A 21,848-nucleotide genomic window follows, 5' to 3' on the forward strand; every position below is an offset into this window, starting at 1 on the left:
TATAAGTAGATATGACTGAAACCAAATGTATCTGTCTTAAGCAAACAAAGACATATCATTTGCTCTTCTTTCCTTGATTCTCCGAAGCCTTTGCTTCCTTAATATAACCAAAAGATAGACGGGGAAGTAGAATTTTCAAGTTTTCTTGAAGTCTGCAATAACTGTCACAAATTGAGCATGCAGGTTTCTCATTACAATGAGTCGGCCATGCTTTTAATCCCAATGTTTCAATCTAAACTTTTGAAACTGCTGGCTCGGAGAGCAATCTTCACCGGTAGAAACAGAATTGTAAATTAAAGAATGTTACATAGGCAGAAATAAACGTGATAATTCAATTACAAAGTTGTTTAGCAGGATTTGGCTAATTCTGCAAATGGGTGCAAGCAACTCTTACTGTGGTATCAATAGGGGAAGCCGAAACAAATGCTTGGCTTGTTTTGAATCCCAATAAACTAACCGAGAAGGGCACCGTTCTGAAACAAAAGCCAACCAAGCTCTGCCCTTGACATGGACAAAATTAGTGTCCCCAGCAACCTTGGCAGGATTTCGGCACAGAAATTAGAGGAACTTACCAGTTTGGAATTCCCAACAAGAGGCCTTTTGCAGATCAGTCACTGAGAAAAAATAGGACACTGAACACATTTCCTTAAAGCAGGAATTTGTTTAATCCATACAGACTTATTGAAAACTGAAAGAATATTTGCCCCTTCTAGAAGTTGAAACAGGAGCTAGAATCCAAACAAAAATGGGGCGTAAGAAGCCATTCTCTGCATCCTGCCAACATTTGGTAACAGCAGGAACAGGGCTGGGATGATTAGCTAGCAGCAGATGACTAGTGGATGTGTGCATGTGTGTGTGTTTGGGGGGGGGGGGTCCGTATATATAGTTTTCTTTCTGTCTTAGAGGACTATTCTTGTCCTTCCTGTATTAGAAGCAATTTTCAACTATTTAGGAAAGAACCGCCAACAGATCAGAAGAGTACTTATTCCTCTTCTTCATTACTAATTCTAGCTACTCTGTTTGGCTGAACGTCAAGAATGAAGGGCAACTGCAATTCTCCACAAAAGTCACTACAGCCTACAAAAGGTCATTTTTCACTGAGAAATCACAGTGGCAAACCTCAAGGTTTAACCACTTTACCATCTCAATATACAATACAACTACCACAGCTATTTTTCTCTAATTAGTTCTTATTTATTATTCTTGTCTTCTTAATTTATATTGTTATCTTGAGCAAATGGTATTTTATTGTAATAAATAAATATGATCCCTTCAAATGTAATTGGGACTTACCAGTAACTCGTCCTCCTGATATTCCGCTGCAGGTTTTCCATCCTTGTTTTTTTCTACAATAGGATTCCGTACAACCTGGATGTGTAAAAGAGTAAATGACCATGGGACTTACTGAGATAACATAACAATAAAATATCTATGCAAATTATTAATAGGACACTTAAGTGAAAGTAAAAACAAAAAAACAAAAAAAATGATCATCATGTTTTATGTAGCTTCTTCCTCCTTCCACTTGTGTGGGAACATAGATCTCATCTTTCCAAACACCACTATTGGTAATTCTTTGAATTCTTGATTTCTTTGTTGAGTTACAGCTACATTTCACAGGACTAAGATCGAACCAGAACATAGTCATACAAAGAGTTTATGCTTTTAGAGTCCTATAAAGGTTTTAAGGGCTAATTAATGCTTCTTAGAGCACTTAAGCCTGTACACCGATCTTGTCTAAAAATAACAAAAAAAACTCTAGACTGTCTTAGAATATTACACTATACAAACAAGCACCATGAGGTCTACCTATAATGTGCTAACACAAGCAACCCGAGGCATGAGCAAATAAGCACAGTCTACTTATGCATTAGCACTGTTACCTGCTGTGTGACACCACAAGCGTGTTCACAAATTAAAGTAAGGTCTACTGGCTTAAACAATGTTGGTCTATTTTTCTCAAGGCAACACCTAAAGTGCAAAGGGTGAGCTGCACAGGCTCAAGCTGAGCCTAAATTATGAGGCTCAACTAGACTGTAAACCTGGGGTTGCGTGTGGTCCTTTCATAAGGTAACCAATTTAGCAGTTTGGGTTACACTGTTCCTAATGGGCCAAGGATGATTTGCACATGCATTGTCACTTTTATAATGGCACAGCGAGCAAAAAATGGACTAGAATGCAGCCCAGAGTAATCAACAGGGACTGGGATAAATTCAATCATTCCTCTCATCTTTATTTAGTTTTTTCAGTGGTTACAGCTGTGGTAACTGCTGTTGTCCTGCGTTGAGAATGCGCTCTTGCGGGTAATCACGCCCATTAGTACACACCCACCTAATACGTCACTGACTGACGTGGGTTGTTGTAGGCGTCGTTACTAGGTTACAAGTCTTCCGACGCTTATGACGCATGCCGAGCGCACCGGCCGCGTCGCTGACGTTTTTACGATAACGTCCTCGAGGCGAGCTTTAGCAACACGCCGCAGATAGCTTTGCCAGTAATCGGGACTGCTTGCCGGCCCTTTGGTGAGTACTCGTGAACAGCCACGTATACTCTCTATAACTGGGGTGGGTTGACTTAAGTATTCGCATTAGGGCCCTCACTATTAATAATTTCTTTATTAACATTGCAGATGGCCATTGTACAACGGGCTGCATTATAACGACTTACATCTTCTCATTCGTTTGAACTACTATGTATTGGTGAGTGAAGCACCCAAAAGTGAGAATAATCTCCCAGACTATCGAGTGTATAGCCTGGTTACAAATAGGATTGTCCCATTTGTGTTTTTTAGATTGCCCCAATTAGTTGGGCAGACTACATGTCATGACGCATTGGAGTAATACAAGCCATGCACTGAATTAACACAACAATGGATATGACAGCCCCATGAGGTGAGTGGCACACCAAGGTGCTACTAGGTATGGTGTGGGCATTGAATGAGAGGAGTGTTCCTTATATCCATAACCTTATATTACAATATTATACTTAACAGATTAAATCGCTTGACAAGAATTAGGAGCCTTTTGGAGATTATTTCCAATATTAAAAGAATTAGGTGAGTTATTTACCTTCTCACTCTTACTCCATAAATAAGCTTTCAATCTGAATTGCATTTCCAACCTGATGGTTTTCCATTTTAAATTCACAGGCGCCATGTTCACTTCCCTTCCCCCGTCCTGAAGAAGACCCGTCCAAGACCCATAATTTAGGCGTCAGCAGGGTCGAAACGTCGACGAATCCTTCCCATAGGACCAGTATACTGGGGTCAAGTAACTGTAGTCTACTAGGGTGGCTTTCTTGACCAAAGAGACATTATTTGGAAACTGGCCTTGAGACAGAATATATTTTTTGTCTTTTTCCCTTTACCTTTTCACAACTGTATATAGAGCACTATTTATGTCACTAAAGTCACGGAATGTCACTATTCACTTTGTATATTGTTGCGCCGCTTAATAGGAAGTATTGATTGCTTCTGTTGTTTTTCAAAAGCATTTTATAGAGGGTCTATCACATGTAAGATTAAAACTGCTCATGACCGCTATTCTTTTGGTTGGTTTTGCATTTGGTGAATCTCTTTAGATGAAAACAAAGGATATGTTGACTTATAACGCATATTTTTGTTGAAAGATTTACTTCTTACTTGAAAGTGATATTACCCGACGGAACCATTGTTTGTATCCAAATAGTACTGCCCAGGTTCTGAGGGATACTGGGTTACCCCATACTACCTTTTCATAGAGAATATAGCGATGGTTGCTGCTGTGATCCATGTTTGGCTATACTGATACTGTTTGACAAAGGTTTTGCCACCAGAGCAAAGAACGTTTATCCAAGCTGGGATGTGCTTATAAGTAGCTTTTTATTAGATTATCTTAGTCCAAAAAACACAGGGGTATATTTGTATTAGTCATATACATTTAGAACAAAAGCAACACTTTTACATACACTAGATACAATACGGACAAAAAAAGAGAGAATAAGTTTTTTTTAAAAATTCAACAAACATGCCAAAGTCAGTCATATCACATTCATACCTTACCATTCATACATGGAAAACATACAAAAGCAAATACATACACGATTAAATAAATAATAAACAATCATGTAATGTATTAGGTCTGCTGCAGTCTATATAATTATGTACACAATAATATTTACAAGTATAAATCCAAATGAATCAGAGAAATCAAATATCAAATTGAAATATATACAGCAATATTTTGTAAGCCAGTAATGTGACACTGTATTCACACTAAAGGACAAAACCTATGGAAGGAAAGCAGACACTGAGCATGGAACGGCCTACGCGTTTCAAATCCCAGGGTTTTTAGCAGGGATTTTCGTCAGGGCCAGGTCATTCTAAGGAAAAAGAGAGAAAAAGAATTCTATCGTGTGGATCTACAAAACTATTGTAATAAAATATCAAGACACTCTACAGCATTGCCACCCAAGGAGCTTTCTGCTTACCACTATGGAAAGTATCCAGGGAAGGAGTAAAACCTGTGTGATGAAAAGAACAACATACAAAGGGCTATATGAGTAAGCTGAACAGGAAAGAACGATAGGCAATTTTTGGATTGAATTCGTTACTCGTATTGCCCTTGTTCAAGGACGAATTTGGCCACAATCGGCTGGTAATCAACGGAGCTTTATGCCGGTAAGCTTGAACAGGACCGGGTTGTTTGTTAAATACGCCCACAGTAAACCGGCGCATGGAATAAACGAGCCTATCGTTCTTTCCTTTCTAACAGAGGCCGTTTGTTTGGAAGAACTTGATTGAATTTGTTACTCGCATTGTCCTTGTTCAAGGACGTATTTGGCCACAATCGGCTGGTAAGCAATCCACAACCTCGTTTTGGTCCATGAGCATTGCACCCGGTCATGCCATACTAAAATGAACGTTGCTCTGTTACAGGCCCCCCCCCTTACTTGAACTTGCAACACTACAAGATACCGTTAAGGTAAACTTTTTTCTGGAATATGGCAAACCTCATTCCGTTGTGTGTTGTTCAGCTTACTCATATAGCCCTTTGTATGTTGTTCTTTTCATCACACAGGTTTTACTCCTTCCCTGGATACTTTCCATAGTGGTAAGCAGAAAGCTCCTTGGGTGGCAATGCTGTAGAGTGTCTTGATATTTTATTACAATAGTTTTGTAGATCCACACGATAGAATTCTTTTTCTCTCTTTTTCCTTAGAATGACCTGGCCCTGACGAAAATCCCTGCTAAAAACCCTGGGATTTGAAACGCGTAGGCCGTTCCATGCTCAGTGTCTGCTTTCCTTCCATAGGTTTTGTCCTTTAGTGTGAATACAGTGTCACATTACTGGCTTACAAAATATTGCTGTATATATTTCAATTTGATATTTGATTTCTCTGATTCATTTGGATTTATACTTGTAAATATTATTGTGTACATAATTATATAGACTGCAGCAGACCTAATACATTACATGATTGTTTATTATTTATTTAATCGTGTATGTATTTGCTTTTGTATGTTTTCCATGTATGAATGGTAAGGTATGAATGTGATATGACTGACTTTGGCATGTTTGTTGAATTTTTTTAAAAAACGTATTCTCTCTTTTTTTGTCCGTATTGTATCTAGTGTATGTAAAAGTGTTGCTTTTGTTCTAAATGTATATGACTAATACAAATATACCCCTGTGTTTTTTGGACTAAGATAATCTAATAAAAAGCTACTTATAAGCACATCCCAGCTTGGATAAACGTTCTTTGCTCTGGTGGCAAAACCTTTGTCAAACAGTATCAGTATAGGCAATCGTTTTTTCTTGATTTAGAATTTTGGCTCAGCCTTGCTGATTAAGAGCCAACCCAAGGTGTTCCTAGGTGATCCATGTTTGGGGCAGCTGCTGTCTCTGCTTTGCCTGCATCAGTGGCCACAGTCATCATTGCTGCTGTTATCCCTCAAATGGCAGCAGCTTTAGTTTCTACTATGGTCCCAACTGTGGTGCAGCTGTGGAGGAGACAGTGGTCACTGTTGGGGATCCTGCTATGCTTGCAACTGTTGCAGCAGTTATCGAAAATATGGTGGAGGTCCCTACAGTGGTGACTGCTATTGTTGCGGCTGCAGCGACAACTCTGGTTTGTAAGGTGGTCCTTGCTGTTGTCACTGTTGTGATCCCAGCAATGAAGGCATCTGTGGTCACTGCTGGGGTCGCTGCTGTTTTTGCTACTGTCACTGCTGCTGTGGTCTAGGTCAGTAGTTCTTATCTTGAGGTGTGGGGACTTTTGCAAGTCTGCGACGCCCACTCAGGGTGTCCGCAACTGTTCTACTAAATGTAATATTATTATAATACATTAAAACTAATAAAGTATACAAAAATAGAGAGACAAAATAGTTTTTTCTTTATATTTGATTGTGAATTAAACAAAACATTTTAATATTTGAGAATTTGTTTGGCGTATACTTTCTGTATTTTTGTGTATTGTTTTGAGGTTCAAATCATAGACGTTGTTTAGACAGGGTGACCCAGGCTTTCAATGAAAACTCTGTAGGAAGTCCCTGGATTCCAGTAATGATTCAGTGGGGACCCACAGTCGAAAGATTAAGAACCGCTGGTCTAAGTTTTGTTAAAATACTATAGATGTAATGTTTTTCAAGACTTTTGAGTTACACTGTGTCATGCTGATGTTTCATGTCGTGTTGATGATCAAACCAGCTTCACTCACCCTTTCATCAAGTAAAATGTAGATAACAGTTTGTTATTTTAATGGTGAAGTAATCTGATTGCCACTTCCCCATACAGAAAGAGAGAACATGCCGCATAAGTAATAACTGGAATGTTTTCTTCAGCGAAAGAATTACACATATCAGTCATTTCCAAACAGGGATGATATGACACCTTGGATACCATACATGGCAAATGATGTTTGGTGCACCTTATACTTTGCAAAGATTGCACAAAATGTGGGGTGAACCAATTTTGTAAGACCAATTCTTCTACTGAAAAGCTTTTTATAGTTCCTTTACATAAGTGTGACCCGAACTGGTGCTAGGCATTGTGTCCTCCACAGCAGCAGTGGAGGTATTATGCCCTAGCCTCTTTCCTCTTGAAGCTTGTCTGTTCATTCATCTACTAAAAATATGTCCCGGTCATCCAGTGGCACCCTCTGAGGAGCCGAGAAAAGTCTTGCTAGAGGGCTGACCTAGGGGTAATTCCCCTAATCAGCAGATTATAGAAATCTTCCTTTAAATATCTTCTAAGTGCATCATACGCACAAAAAAGTCAATTAGTTAAAGCCACAAGCTCTCCTTTAGTTAGAACGACTGCAAGGAGCAGAAGCTGTTTACCTTTGCTCCTTGAAAGAAGAGGTATATCAGCTGACCATCTCCGAAGCAGGCAAGATTTATTTCAATTTGGAAAATAAGTCAATAGGACACTGGTGAGAAGTCTATCAGTATCCAGGACTTGTAATCCAAGCTCACATCTTATCAGATGAGCTGGTGTTGAAGAGCTGACTGACTGCTAGAACATTTCATACCAACACGTTCTTTGTATCAGGAGATGAACTCTGAAGGAACATCCTCAAAAAACAGTATCTTCACGGAGACTGCCAGTGACTAAAAAAGAGCCACAGGCATTTGTTTTGGAACACTGTGGAACATAGCCAGACCAGAAAGCCAGAGGCTGGGTTGAGGAGATCTTCAAAGTGCAGGGAAAAAAATGGCAAGTTCTAAAGCAACAGGAAAATAAATCGATAAATGGGGCGCCGAAGAACCCTCAGAGCCTGGGCCCCGGTGCTCCTGCTGCACCATTAGCACCTATGACTCAGAGAGTAACCACAATTAGTGCCAGATGAACTTCAGAAATGAAAGTCTGTGCTTCGTTTTAAAAATCAACTTTGCCTTAAATACAGTGTATAGTTTTTGTTACATTGCCAATTAAAGGTAGGATGGCAAAAGAGACATTATTTTCCTACTTTAATTATTACAGCACAAGAAAGTACTACTATGAAGGCTTACTTGCCCTTGACCTTCATGCAACATAGAAACAAAAAGAGGACTGTTGAAGGCAAGGCAGTCTTCAATATAGACAGTCTTTCATTTCATTTAATTTTTAAACCAAATCTCAGACACGGATAGCTGTAAAACATATTGACAGTATTCTGCAGACCGGGGGCGATGACTTGAGTGGCAATTGAAGGGAAGGCAGAATCAAAGAATCAATCTCGGTCTCCTTCCCACACAAAGATTCCCTTCAATTGCCACTCAAGTCATCACCCCCATGACCTGCGCTCCCCCCAAACGCATAAGTTCTGGGGGCAAGGGATTTCTCAGCAGTGTTTGATATACGTATAGGAGGAGGTTCAAACCTTTTTGTATTTCAGCATGGTGGCCCGTACTAATGCAGTTAGTCTTTCCATTGCATGGATGTTCCAGACTTTAGTCCACCACATGCCCATGGTGAGTGGAGTTGACGCTCGCCAATGCTGTGCTATTATCAAACATGCCACCAGCACTAGAAGAGTGAGGAGTTTGGCCACATGGGGAAGAGTGGTGATAGTCCCTCATCAACCTTCATGCCCAACACAGCCAGCACTGGTCGCATGGGAAGGGATACATTAGTAATATCTCGTACAACCTCCATCAACGACTCCAAAACTGCTATGTATACGTGCACTCCCACCACATATGCCAGTAGGTCCCCTTCGCTCTACATCCCCTCCAACATGTATCAGTGGCAATCACCATGGCTTTTAACTGAACTGGCATCAAGTACCAATGGAGCATTATTTTACAGGCATGTATCCTATGTTGCAGGAAGAGAGAGAAGTCTGCTGTCTGTCTCCATGTGAGAATCCAATATTCTTCTGTCAGTTATAGGCCAAGGTCGTCAGTCAATTTTTGAGTGTACGAAAACTGTAGCGTAGGGGTGGGATTTGCGCTCTGTACAAACAGTTTAACACTTTTGTGATGTCCCCTTCCGTGAACATATCTAGAATTTGGTGGTGTCACCTGCCCAGAATGAGTGGCCATGTGGCTGTCACGCCCAGTGTAGTAGCAGAGTAATCTGATACAAGTCTTTAGGACTTAACAAAAATTCACTGACGCACTGGTCATGGGTCCCTTTTGTGTAGAACTGCCCTAGGCACAATGGTTCCCCTCTTCCCCATGTCTGATAGTGTTGGTCTGTAATTCCAGGCTGGAAGTCCAGGTTACCGGCAATCGGGATCAATGGGGAGGCATAGCCGGTTACCTTTTGTCCTTTGGGCATTCCACCAGTGGTGGAGGGTTGTCTTCGTGGTCCACCTCGAAAGTCAAGCCCCGCAGCTCGCAGAGGCAGCCAAAGCAAGTGGTGCAAGGGTACTGAACTGCACTCCTGCTCCATCCTGCATCAGGGCTTACCCGCATCTGATGAGCCCCAAACCATTGCTGGGCTAATGTGGGCTGCAAAGAAGCAACGTTCAATAGCAGGTACTCCCAATCCCTCCTCCTCTGGATCCCTCAACAAGGACCTGGCCACCTGGGGCTGCTTCCCACCCCATATGAAGGCCCACATCTTCTGGGTTACCTATTTTAGGGTTTCCGGGGGAACCAGCAGCAGAAGAGAATGGAAGAGATACGGCAACCTAGGGAGCAAGTTCATCTTCACAATTAATCCTACCCGCGTAAGAAATCTCAAGTCTACCCAATCAATAGAAGTCCATAAACAATGTGCCCAAGAGTGATGGGACATTGCTAAAGAATACCTCATGTATGCTGGGCGGAATCACAACAAGAAAGGACTAATCCCTCTTGGAGACCTACTGCAGTTCCCATTTCAGCACAATTTCTATGAGGATATGGCACCCCCCTCCTCCCCCGGGTGGGCTATGGTCCTGTGGTACAAAGGTTCCACTGTGAGGGAATAGATCAGCGGTGAAAGGGGGCAGTCTTGTCGGGTGCCCCTTGTCAGAAGGATCGAGTCGGGTATGTGAGAATGTATTTGAATCCTTTGCAAGAGGCGGGCATAATTAGCCAGTATAAACTTTTTCATTTGAGGTCCCATCATTATCTTTTCATGAGTCTTCGCCAGGAATGACCAGTCAAACAATTTAAGGCATCCTCCGCATCAAGGGAGAGCAGGAGTTCCTACATTCCAGTAGCTTGTGCTTCATCTACCACGTTGAGGGCCAATCTGATGTTATCACTGTTTGTCTGCTCGTAACAAAGCATGCCTGGCATGGAGATACCAGCCGCGGCCATACCTCCCCCAGTCAATGGGCCAGGATCTTTGGCTTTACATCACTATTCAACAATGCAATAGGGTGGTAGGACCCACACAACCGGGGATCTTTATCCGGCTTCAGAATGAGCATGAGAAGGGATTCCATCATCGAGGTTGACACCTCAGGGTATCCAAAATGAGTTAAAACCTTTTGTGAGGTGTGGGCCAATAGAGCAGCAAAGGCCTTATAAAAGAGTTTGGAAACCCGTCCGGGCCAAGGGCCCCGTTATTCGGAAGGCATTTTATAGCTAGCAGTACTTCCTCCTTCGATATCTCCTTCCTTGGCCTCCTCATCCAAGTCAGCCGGCTAATCACGGCTAGGTATTTGGCCTGGGTCTCCAGGGAATGAAACTCACAATTGTATAATTCAGCATAATACTATGTGAATGTGTCCTGGATCCCTTGCCACTTATTATAGGGAAACCTTCATGATCTAGCACAGTCTGGATGCGATTCCGCAACCTGTGGGTGCCTTTAATTTCTAAACAAGTAAAGGAAAGAAAAATATCCATCCCTGGCAGCACTAGCGAGAAGGCCAGGTGATAGAGTGGCGCCGCGGCCAGGGCGACTGACGCTGGAATCTGGGGATCAGGGTTCGATCCCCGGCTCCGGCGGCAGGTTAGCCCAGCACCATGCGACTCTGGGCAATAGCTTGCTTAATCTTCCCGACGGCCCCCCAGCGCCTAGAGACCCTAACGGGTGATTGTGCGCTATACAAATGTGGATTATTATTATTATTATAGAATAGTAGGCAAGGGTAACAAGCATTGGAAATGCAATTTGTCTCGCATCTTTTTGACCTAGAGCTATTGGCATAGCTTAACAGCTACAGGACTGAAATTGCCACTTTGCAGGTGCCGAACACAGCAGTGCTCCGTGAAATGTCCTGAAAGCCTACAAAATAAAAAGGCAGATCAGGATGACCAGGAGGAACTGCAGAGGTATTGAGATGGCCAATGCAAGCAAACAATGAGTGAAATCCCCTGGGCGTGACCCAAGCAGCAAAGGCGGGAGAATCAGATCCAATGCACCAATAAAAAACCTGAATTTCTAAATGGCAAAACAACGAACAAATGGCAATTCACGGGCATGCCAAAAGCCGATAGAGGAGATAACAGGTCTTGTAGACAGTGCATGCACACTGCCTAGGCTCGACCTAAAAAAGGGAAGAGAATTGGGCAGGAATGAGAGGAGCTGGCAGGCTGGAGAAAGCAAGATAGAGGAAGGGGCGGGAGGGCAGCCAGCAGGAGCAGACACAAGCAAACAAAATTGTTGTTGCAAAACAATCTCTCATACAATTTAATGCCAGCACTCCTTTGAATGTAGAAACATACACCCTAACAGCTAATAGCATCAGGTGAGAATAAAATACTTTTAGGCGCTGAGGCAAGATATGATTGACAAAGTCTTAAGCCAATGGTTAAAAGAGGTGGTTATAAAAAGGGAAAAAGGGAATAGATGAAATGGGTGGAACCAATGCAAAGATAATACATCTGTTTCACAGGTATGCAGTCAAAAGCCAAACTTCAAAACAGATTGAGTCTCTTACAATCCTTGGAATACAATGTAGAATATTCTTGCTTATCAGATTGGACTAACTCCCTTTCCTACCCCTACAGCACAATAAATGCATGTCTCTATGTTGCAGGAGTATGCTGTAAACAAAAGCTACACTTCTTACATCTTTGGAGAGCAACATCTGGTAGTTAAAACTCAAACATTAAACTGATGCTTCAGACTGCTTCCAAATAAACTGTGTTTACGTGCCAGGCTTGCTTGGTTCTCAGTTGAGTTACAGCAAGTCTTTACCGTGAGCAATACATTCCAAAGTATCCAAGCCAATAGCCTGAACCACTACTACCTAACAAGATATCTTTCACTGGACAGTCAAATATCTGTGAATGGCAGCAACTATATTCACAGAATCAAGTGACAAATAGTGCTGTTGGTTAAAAACAATAGACCAAGATTTCCAAAACAATCCTTATTCATTGTAACTGACAAATTGATGTGGCAGACAGCTAAACTAGCAAGTTGATGGAAGAATTCTTTGGGTACATCAGCTAAGAGGTTTGACCCATGAACGCCAAGGTCTAAGATTAGTGAATGAGCCTACCTAAACTGCAACTGGACACAGACAAGGGTGGTCTGGGTGCCCCAGACTTCAGTGCCTACTGCTTTGCGAGCCAATTACAATGGCTGTCGTATTGGCTGGCATGGCGTAACCAGCATGAAATTGATTACACACCCTCTGACATCGACCGAGGGGAGTTACATACACTACTGCTACCGCGGGCTACTATACCCACAGGTGCCCCCTCACTTCTTCGTACTGCGCACATGTACTGGAAAAAATCCCTCCACTACACAAGTTGCCCTCCATACTCTGATAACACGCTGCTCTTGGGCATCCCAACTCCTACTGGCTGACTCACCAAACAGCGAATCCTTGCCTGGTCTGAGGGCGAGGTCTCTACAGTAGATGCATTATTCGACGACGGCACCCTCATGGACCAAGGGAACTTCGCAAGGCACAACGGGGTCAAGAACACACTGTACCTCACGCAGGCCGCAGTCCTCCAATATGTGAGAAAACACTGGGCCCCGCACAGGATGGCACCCACGCAACACAAGTTGGTCCATATGACCTACCTAACGGGGGAAGGCCACCACCTCACTGAATGGCTGTATAGAGGCATAAAAACACAGACTGGAATCCTCCTGAGGGACTTACGTAATAGATGGTCCACGGATCTTGATACAGAGCTGACAAGGAATGGAGCATGATTCTAGAGTACCCCCAAAAAATCTCACAAATTGCCACATTTAAGTTTATCAAGTACATGGTACTACAAAGGGCATATCTCACCCCGCACCGTTTGCAGCACATGTTTCCAGCCACGCAACACCACTGCCCCAGATGTCGGCTAGAGGAAGCCAACCTGCTCCACATATTATGGCTGTGCCCAGTGATTGTTACTTACTGGTCAGAAGTGATCACAACTGTTACTTCAGCGACTGGGATTCCTGTGCTGAGTACGGTGGTAACTGTCTGTTAGGACTGACCCAGCGCCCCAAGGCGCAGAAAGTACAGCTTCGGTTTATAGACAAAGCCCTGCTCATGGCCAAACGCTCCATCACTATGCGGAGGAAGTCAGTTAAACCCCCAACACTCTATGGGTGGCACGGGGAGGTGATGAGATGGGATAGTGCGGAAAGCGCGGCAATCAGGCGAGAGGAAGCCCGCGAACTACGCAAAAAGGTAATTTCTATGGATTGGGATATCATACTGGAAGCTTTGAAGACCCTAGCACCAGCACCAGGCCCTGTAGTGCAGGACCAGTAGGAGTTCCTGCTAACCCAGGCCCTTCCAAGTATCCAATGTAATCCTTAGCAGGGTCTACTGACCTCGCAATGTCAGATATGCATGTTCAAATGTGTAAAAAGAGAGGATGGGAGCAACCATTGGAGCGCTCCGTCAATATGTTGAGATGGGGGTAGGGCCAGATGCAGTTGGGGAAGGGTGGGAGGGACGGGTTAGTTTACTTACTCCATTTCAGTTACCCTCTCCCCAAATCCTCAATTCTTCCCGCAATACAGTAGAACTCGGACCACTTAGTATTACATATGAACAACACCGATTATCAAGAGAGGACCAGCAGGACTATGTAATGCTGTAAAATACGTATGATGACACAACCTGTAACCCACAGTGGCGTTCCTAAATCAGAATGTATTGTGAAAACTGATGTGCCTATTATAAATGTCTGTTTTCTAATGGTTGTGAATTGTTAAAAAAAAAACTAATAAAATATGTTTTTAAAAAAAATAAGATTAGTGATGTCATGACATGGTTCAATGATGTTATATATCAAAAACAATGGTACCTGTGGAGAAAATGAGACAACAACAATAATACTTATAATAATGATATTTGTTGAGCACAATTGCAATAATTAGTGAAAAAGATGCACAAGCTCAGAAAAATACATTCTTATTTATGAAGAAAATTCATGTAAAAATAGAAAGAAGGAGTAATGTGTCCCTAGTGAAATTAGAACCTATATATACAAATGACAGGTTGTGACATACACTGAGGTTAAAAAAATAAAAAAGCGACCATCTAATCAATCAATATACAATAATCATTTACAGACTTCCATGACAATGATGAAGACTGAGTACATTGGGTCGTTTTACAAGCGTGTCGATGGCGTTTCAATCTCTCATAGGGTTTGAGGTCTTATCAGGACCCAACAATGAGAGACACCAGAAATCAGACAATTTAGGAAAGGGATCAGTGGTCTAGTTAAAATAAGAATTGGCAAAAATTCAGAAATGGCAAAAAAGGCATACTCCATTACCTGGATTTATAATGGTACTCTGTCAGACCAGTGAGGTGCACACCAATAAAAAAAGTGACTCAAAATGAGTTGTAGGGAGGGAAATTACTTACATGGGGCCCACAGGGCACTATTTGAGAGGAGACACAAAAATGACACATGGAGTGGTTAACTGGGGTGGGTAAACCCAAGTGGGAAACTGGCTTGCATTACTAAGGTAAATAAACTCACCCTTGTAAGAGGGAAGTAATCTAACAGTCTTTTCAGCATCTATCCATTTGCACGTCTTGGGTATAAATGAGGGATCCTAATTGATATAGTACTTCTGGGGAATTAAAGGATAGGATTAAGTGAGTGGACCGGTATGTTTGTACTAGTAGTTAGAGACTAAACGCTATTGGTATCCAAACATGTAGGAGACTCTTACCGCAGGTGAAGATTGCTGTTGCTTATAGGTTGAGATCATCAAAGAAGTAAGGACTGTAAATGTCAACTGAGCAGTTACCAAATAAATGTGCCGACGCGAGGAGGACCGCTTCCGTCTGCCTCCGTCAGGATACTAACCTGATTGCAGCACGCAGCATGGATTAGGCAGCTGGTCATGTCGGAGAGCCAGACCGTGCGTGCAATCATGAGTGCTGATTCTGTAGACCATGCTTTGATCAGGATTGCCGATCTAGCTTTCCCTTTGTGCTCGGTGAATTGGGTTTTTAGTAATAAAGTTGCCTCCTTTGAAAGTTATTGGGCACAGTCTAAACAATATCAGTTAGCGATTTTTGGAGGTAAAGAAGTATAGTGGGTAGTTCCTGTGCTTCTGTTATCAAGATAATTGTTAAAAGGAAGAAGTCAGTTTATTTGTTCATAAAAGTTATGTCCAAGTGTGCGCACAGCAGACTTATAGCTAGGTAATTCAAGTATAATTGGTGGTTTATAGACGACAGACGGAATTCCCCTTCTATTCTCTCTACCCTGGTTCCATTATTATTGGATTATTTTCTTTATTTTGATGTAAGTGTCGTGTTCGTGCCCGCTACATATATCCAAAATAACCGGCAGCTTTCCCCCTGGTAATCAAGAAGCTGCTATCTGTTATTATTGGTCGTCATTTAGGGGATTTTCTAAAAACTTCTGTTTATACCATAGGTGGCTTGTACATATAATATTGAAATTTTGCTTACCGCGGATGTGATTCGGTTGAACTTGACCATGAATAGACATACATCGCCTATCAATAAGAATTGATTTGTCGGAACAGAACCCTCAACTAATATTTGTCTAAAAAACGGGGTAGGTTACAGGGTTCTCTTTTAACTAATTCCATTCAATGGAATCACCATTGGCTCTTAGAGTGCTCTCTTATCCACGGTCTTCTATTTACCTTTTCAGTAATGATCTTGCATTTATCACCCTCAGATACCATTTGTACAACAGCTCGTTTTTACGATTATATCCACTTACTCGCTAACAACGGGAGAAGACCCAAGAACATCATCTATAGTGACTATATTGGTATGTTTGCTGTTTTGTGCTAAATACAATATTGTTAGCTCCCCATTATCTTCTTTCTTGTCTTTTAAAACATTTTGGGGTTCACAGCTCTTAAATATCCATGGTGACCCACATTTCTATGATGTGGGGGCAACCAAATATAGAGGGACATGCCTATATGGAGAACAATATGCAATAACCAGTAGTAGATTTTCATTTAAAGTGGCATCATTTTCTCTCACAACAATGATACAGAACGATAATGTTGTAATTGAGGATTATAATTGAGATTTTTGTGCCCCATCTAAACTTAACAGAAGAGCTTAACAAATGATGTTTAATTTATTTAAAAAATGTTAATCTTTTGTAATTACATACAGCAATATAACTGTGTTAATGAATGCTCTGTTCAAATCTAATCAGGATAGCTCAAGATATACTATAATCTGTTGGCAAATCTTATATAGGATTTTTACCAAATATATTCTTGCGATGCACTATTGAAGAAGTCTGGCTTTCTTTGCATAAGCTTAGTTGCTTCCCCCTTATTTTAATGCAAGTTTTAACTGTATGTTTTGTATATTGTCTTTTTTATAACAGCCCTGAAGAAGTCCCTTGAGGACGAAACGCGTCGGCTGTAGATCCTGTGTATAGTTTTTCTTTTCAACTGACCTGATAAAATATCCTTCTATGATTATTTGGCGAAAGATAAACAATCTCAACTAGCAATTTATGGACTAAAGAACGGAGGTGGTTCCAGTGCTACTGTTGGCTTGGTAGTAAGAAAAAAAGAAAAAATCAGTTTGGATATTCTAGATTAGTTAATAAAGTTACACATGGTCGGGTGTGCACTTGACAGATCAAGGTATTTTACAGAGTAAGGTTTATCATTATGTTCAACATATATGGGCGGATGTTATTCTTTTTTCTAGATAGGAAAGGGATTTATAGTGAGATTATTTGGAGACAACACTATGTATGTGCGGAGAGGTTGATACAGAACCAGCACACATACATGTATCGCCTTTACATTTTTTCATATTTTAATTTCCTTTACGACAGAGTCAAAACCATAAATCATCATTGTTCAAGAATGTTAATTGTTTGCAGAGTTAGTTAATTAGTGTAGCAACAAAACCACGCCATTCTTCTGAGGTGTCAAGACCATGGGTGATTGAGTTAACCCAGTCAATCTATTTGCATTCCATCCTTTGTAGTATCTGTCCCATGTCACCTCCTCTTTCTGGGATGGTGGCCATTTTAATGACCTACCATTTCAGGTCCTCTGCTGTGTGTTTTTTTTGTAGTAAGTAACAAAAGGGGCATTCAGGACCTTGCATCTTATCGGTGTTGGCAGATGTGAGTCTTGATGGGTTGTGATGTTTGTCCAATATATGGTAGTTTACAAGGACACCAGATACAATATACCACATTCCGCGAGTTACAATTTAAAAAGAAATTCAGCTCTTTTTTAATATTGTTAATATTATAAGCTCAAACACATTTGTATCATAAGAGAAATCAAAAACAACAACATTCTTACAGTGATAATGGCCTTTAAAAGGTGGAAGACCCCAGACTGTATTTAAAATTCAGTTTTTTTTACCAATGCTTAGTTGTGTAAAAGAGTCCACCAAATTATCTTTAATATTTTAACCACATTTGTATACAAACATGGGAGCTTCAATGGTCGGGTCAATACTCTCGATCAGATGCCAATTCTTTTGAGTCAACCTACGGATCGGATTAGTGTGGATGCCAAACGTGGTTACACATACAATTTCCCAAGTGGTGTATTATTTTTGGAAACAAGCAGTTCTTCCCTTGGACAATACCAGGCTCGCTTTAGAGACTTCCTTACTAATCCTCTGAGGCAACCTCTGCTGATCAGTTTATTTTTTATGATTCCCGCTTCTTTCATATAATCTTCCTTCCGGGAACAATTCCTACAGAGGCGTAAGAATTGGCCAAAGGGCAAACCATCTCTTAGTGCTCGAGGGTGATAGCTGCTATGGGCTAAGAGGGTATTTCTTTCTGAGGGCTTTAGATGAAGCCTGGTGTACAGTAGGTCATCATCATGTTTTAGAGTAAGAGCTAGAAAGGCTATATCTGTTTTGTGTATGTATGTCATATGGAGAATATTTCCAGCAATGTTCTGGAACTTCAATGGGAGCAGTTTTTGCTGCCAGTCTGGCTAACATTTACATGGAAGATATAGAACAATGTACGCTCTTTCACAGCAAAATAGATATCCCTCCATTATTATTATTTTTTTTTTAAGACCTTTATTTGCACTTCACAGCAATACAAGCATGGGCCTACAACCATCCCGGCCGGCCGCTAAGCAATTCGCAAGGTAAGCAGAGCAATGTAAAAGAAACAGCAGTCGATAAGCCGGGGCAGGTAAATATCCAGGATATAACTCGTATGTAAGCGTATAGCGTAGAATACAGGATTTAAGAAGGTCAATTTTATAATGAAGAAAAGTGAAACTGAGAAAACATCAGAAGAAGTGTCAGACAGTCACACACGATCCCACAATAGCAACATGAAACAAGACCCCGGAACGAGTGCGAACACAATTAAGGACACGGGGGCAAGGCATATGAGTCAGGATTAAAGTAAACAACATATATATGGCATGGCGAATCAGCACCCCGACCCTTAAAAACAAAACAGATTATAGGAAACATGAAGACGACGACACCCAGAAAAAGACGAAGCAAAGGGCCATAGAGACAAAGAAAGGACAAAGAAACAACCCGCTTCCCAGTCAAAGACGCATGGCGGAACTCCGTGCGTGGCAGCACCGATGTCGGGAACATCCCCCAGGCAGAACACAGTCTCACCGGCCAGGAGGAAAAGGACACACAATCCAACAATTGTTGAAGCGCCGCTGGGGTGACCCAAATCATGGATCGGCGGTGTGCCCCCCGCCGCCGCAGATATGCAGATCTCGACGAATCACTCCCAAACACAACAGAGCAATCCTGAGCGATGCAACGGACCGGGTCCTCCGGCGTCTCCACAAACACAGGCGCAGCTGGAACGTCCAACACAGACGCAAAGGCGGGCACAGCGGCGCTTCCTTGCGATTCATCCCCACCCACGTGGAGCGGCGGGAGAACAATGGCGGCCATCCTCCGTCTCAGTTCCCGGGCGTCCCGGATCACGGTCTCATGCAGAGTTGTTAATGCAGCCAAAACATTTCTGAACGTAGGCTCTCTCTCGAGTCGCCAGACCCCAGGACTCTCTCGCAGAAAGGTTTCTCTGCCCGGGTGAGGTGTGCACACGAGGGCGCCTCCCGCCATCTCAGCTGCTCCGGCCTCGTCCCTCACCACCTCACCACGGGAACGGGTCTCACATCAGGGATGGACAGGATTCACAATGGGAATCTCACAGGCCATGGCAATTTCTCAGCGGGATCTCACAGGCCAGGGCAGGTGTCGCAGCGGAGAGTCACCGAAAGGCTAAAAACTCCGCCGCACCCTGGGGGCAGCACGCCGACTCCAGGCAATGGCAGCAAGGGGCCCAGGCACAACACCGGAATGGGGGGCAAATAATCATGCACCTCCCTCGACCCAGCGGCATCACACTCCCCCCACGGTTCTCCGCCAGTCGGGCAGGGTCGGCACTTTCGCCATCGGTAATCAGGTCGACAGTTTCCTCCGGCCGAGTTCTCACCACCACCAGAGGCCGCTGTTGTTGCACTCGCGGCCGGCCACTCCCCGCACTCGAGACCCCGGACCCAGCTCCGCGAAGGCCTCAAAACTGTCAGGGACACTCCAACGGGTCCACAGCAAGCGGAAGCCCCAGGAGCAAGCGGGAAGTGTAAATGACTCTTCGCCTACAAGTAGATGCCGTTGCAGCTCAGGATAAGTGCCAGGATGTATGCGCGGGGTGAGGAGGCTCCTCCAATCCCTCCATTATTACATGCTGGAAACGCTACATTGACGATATCTTTCTGATGTGGTTGGGCTCAGAAATTGATTTCCATGACTTCGTAAGGTATCTGAACAAAATCCAAAAACATCTATCTTTCACTTCTACCATACACAAAACAGAAATTGCCTTTCTAGATCTTACTATAAACCATGATGATGGCCTACTATACACCAGGCTTCATAGAAAGCCCACAAAAAAAAAAACCCTCTTAGCCTATAGCAGCAATCACCCCGAGAGGTGACAGATGGTTTGCCCTTCCACCAATTTTTACACCTCTGTAGGAATTGTTCCCGGAAGGAAGATTATATGAAAGAAGCTGAAATCCTAAAAATAAATTGATCAGCAGAGGTTACTCCAGAAGATGAAACGCGTTACTTACCTGTAACAGCAGTTATCCAGTATTGGTGTCTTTCATAGATTCACATGCCTGAATCATTCCCCGTCGTCGAGACGGGAGCCTCCGGTACATAGAAAAGTAATGTCCTATAGACATACATAGAGAAAAATAGGCCTAAGGGCCTCACCTTAGTAGCCTATCCTTGTCCTTATGTAAAAAGGACCAAACTATTAGAGCCAGCCAATCAGCTATCACCTCCCTCTAGAACCTTCCTGACAGGAGCCTCAGTCTCTCAGATTTTCGTACGCACCAAGCTAGGTAGGCGTAATATAGTTAGAGAGAGAGCGTGAGTCCTTCCAGGGGAGGCGGGAGGGTTGCATGTGAATCTATGAAAGACACCAATACTGGATAACTGCTGTTACAGGTAAGTAACGCGTTTCTTATCCAGTATTAGGGGTGTCTTTCATAGATTCACATGCCTGAATCAGAGTAGTCAGCAATATATAATGCACATTTCTGATGTAAGCATGTTATAAATATAGTCATTTCTGATGATACATCTATTATCATGCGACTCTGAAACATCAGCATACATCAATACATATATATATCATAACAACAAGAGATGTGCATACCAGGATGGCGGGATGTTGGAAGGCTCACCTCACTGGAATAGATGTCGAAGCACCGCCTGTCCCACTGCAGCGTCCTGCAGAAGCTCAACATCCAGGCAGTAGTGTCTGGAGAATGTGTGCGGTGACTTCCATGTCGCCGCTCTGCAAATGTCCAGAATCGGCACTCCAGCGAACAGCGCTGCTGATGTGGACATCGCTCTGGTGGAATGTGCATGAACAGTAGCATTCAACGGCCGTCCGGCCTTCTCATGGCAGAATGCTATAGCTGAAGAGATCCACCTGGAGATGCTCTGTTTCGTTAGAGGCAGACCCAAGCGTGGACTACTGTAGGCCACAAAAAGCTGTGACGACCTCCTGAAGTTTTTCGTCTTGTCCAGGTAAAACTTTATACACCTTTTGAGGTCTAAGGAGTGTAACGTTCTTTCTGCTGCAGTGGTAGGGTTTGCAAAGAAGGAACATAGAACCACCGGTTCATTAAGGTGAAAGTCTGAAGGCACTTTCGGTATGAATTTGGGATTCATCATCAGCACCACTCTGTCTTGTTTAAACTGCATGAATGGCTCCTGAATGGATAGAGCTTGTAACTCGCTGACTCTCCTGGCCGATGTTAGAGCGAGCAGAAGAGCCACCTTCCATGAGATGTACTTGATGGGTGCTCGATGAATGGGCTCAAAAGGGTGCTTCATGAGTTGGGTGAGGACCAAATTGAGGTGCCATGTAGGCGGGATCCTTCTAGGTCTTGGGAAGGACCTATATAATCCCTTGAGGAACTGCTTAATAAGCCTACTGGACCAAAGCGAAGGAGCCTTTGAGGACCTGGTGAATCGTGAAATGGATGCCAAATGCACTTTTATAGATGCATGCG

The 21,848-nt window shown here is 42.8% G+C and overlaps 1 protein-coding gene across 5 annotated transcripts in view; it reads right to left on the reverse strand.

Moving 5' to 3' along the window:
• CCZ1 (CCZ1 vacuolar protein trafficking and biogenesis associated) overlaps positions 1–21,848 on the reverse strand; it is a 249,034-nt gene that overhangs the window by 147,447 nt on the left and 79,739 nt on the right. For all 5 annotated transcript variants that reach the window (XM_078665158.1, XM_078665155.1, XM_078665156.1 and 2 more), the window contains one exon: positions 1,294–1,368. In XM_078665158.1, the coding sequence (XP_078521284.1) occupies positions 1,294–1,368 (75 nt within the window). The remainder of the gene's footprint in view (positions 1–1,293; positions 1,369–21,848) is intronic.

Source organism: Lissotriton helveticus, chromosome 10, assembly GCF_964261635.1.
Source record: "Lissotriton helveticus chromosome 10, aLisHel1.1, whole genome shotgun sequence".
Lineage (NCBI taxonomy): Eukaryota > Metazoa > Chordata > Amphibia > Caudata > Salamandridae > Lissotriton > Lissotriton helveticus.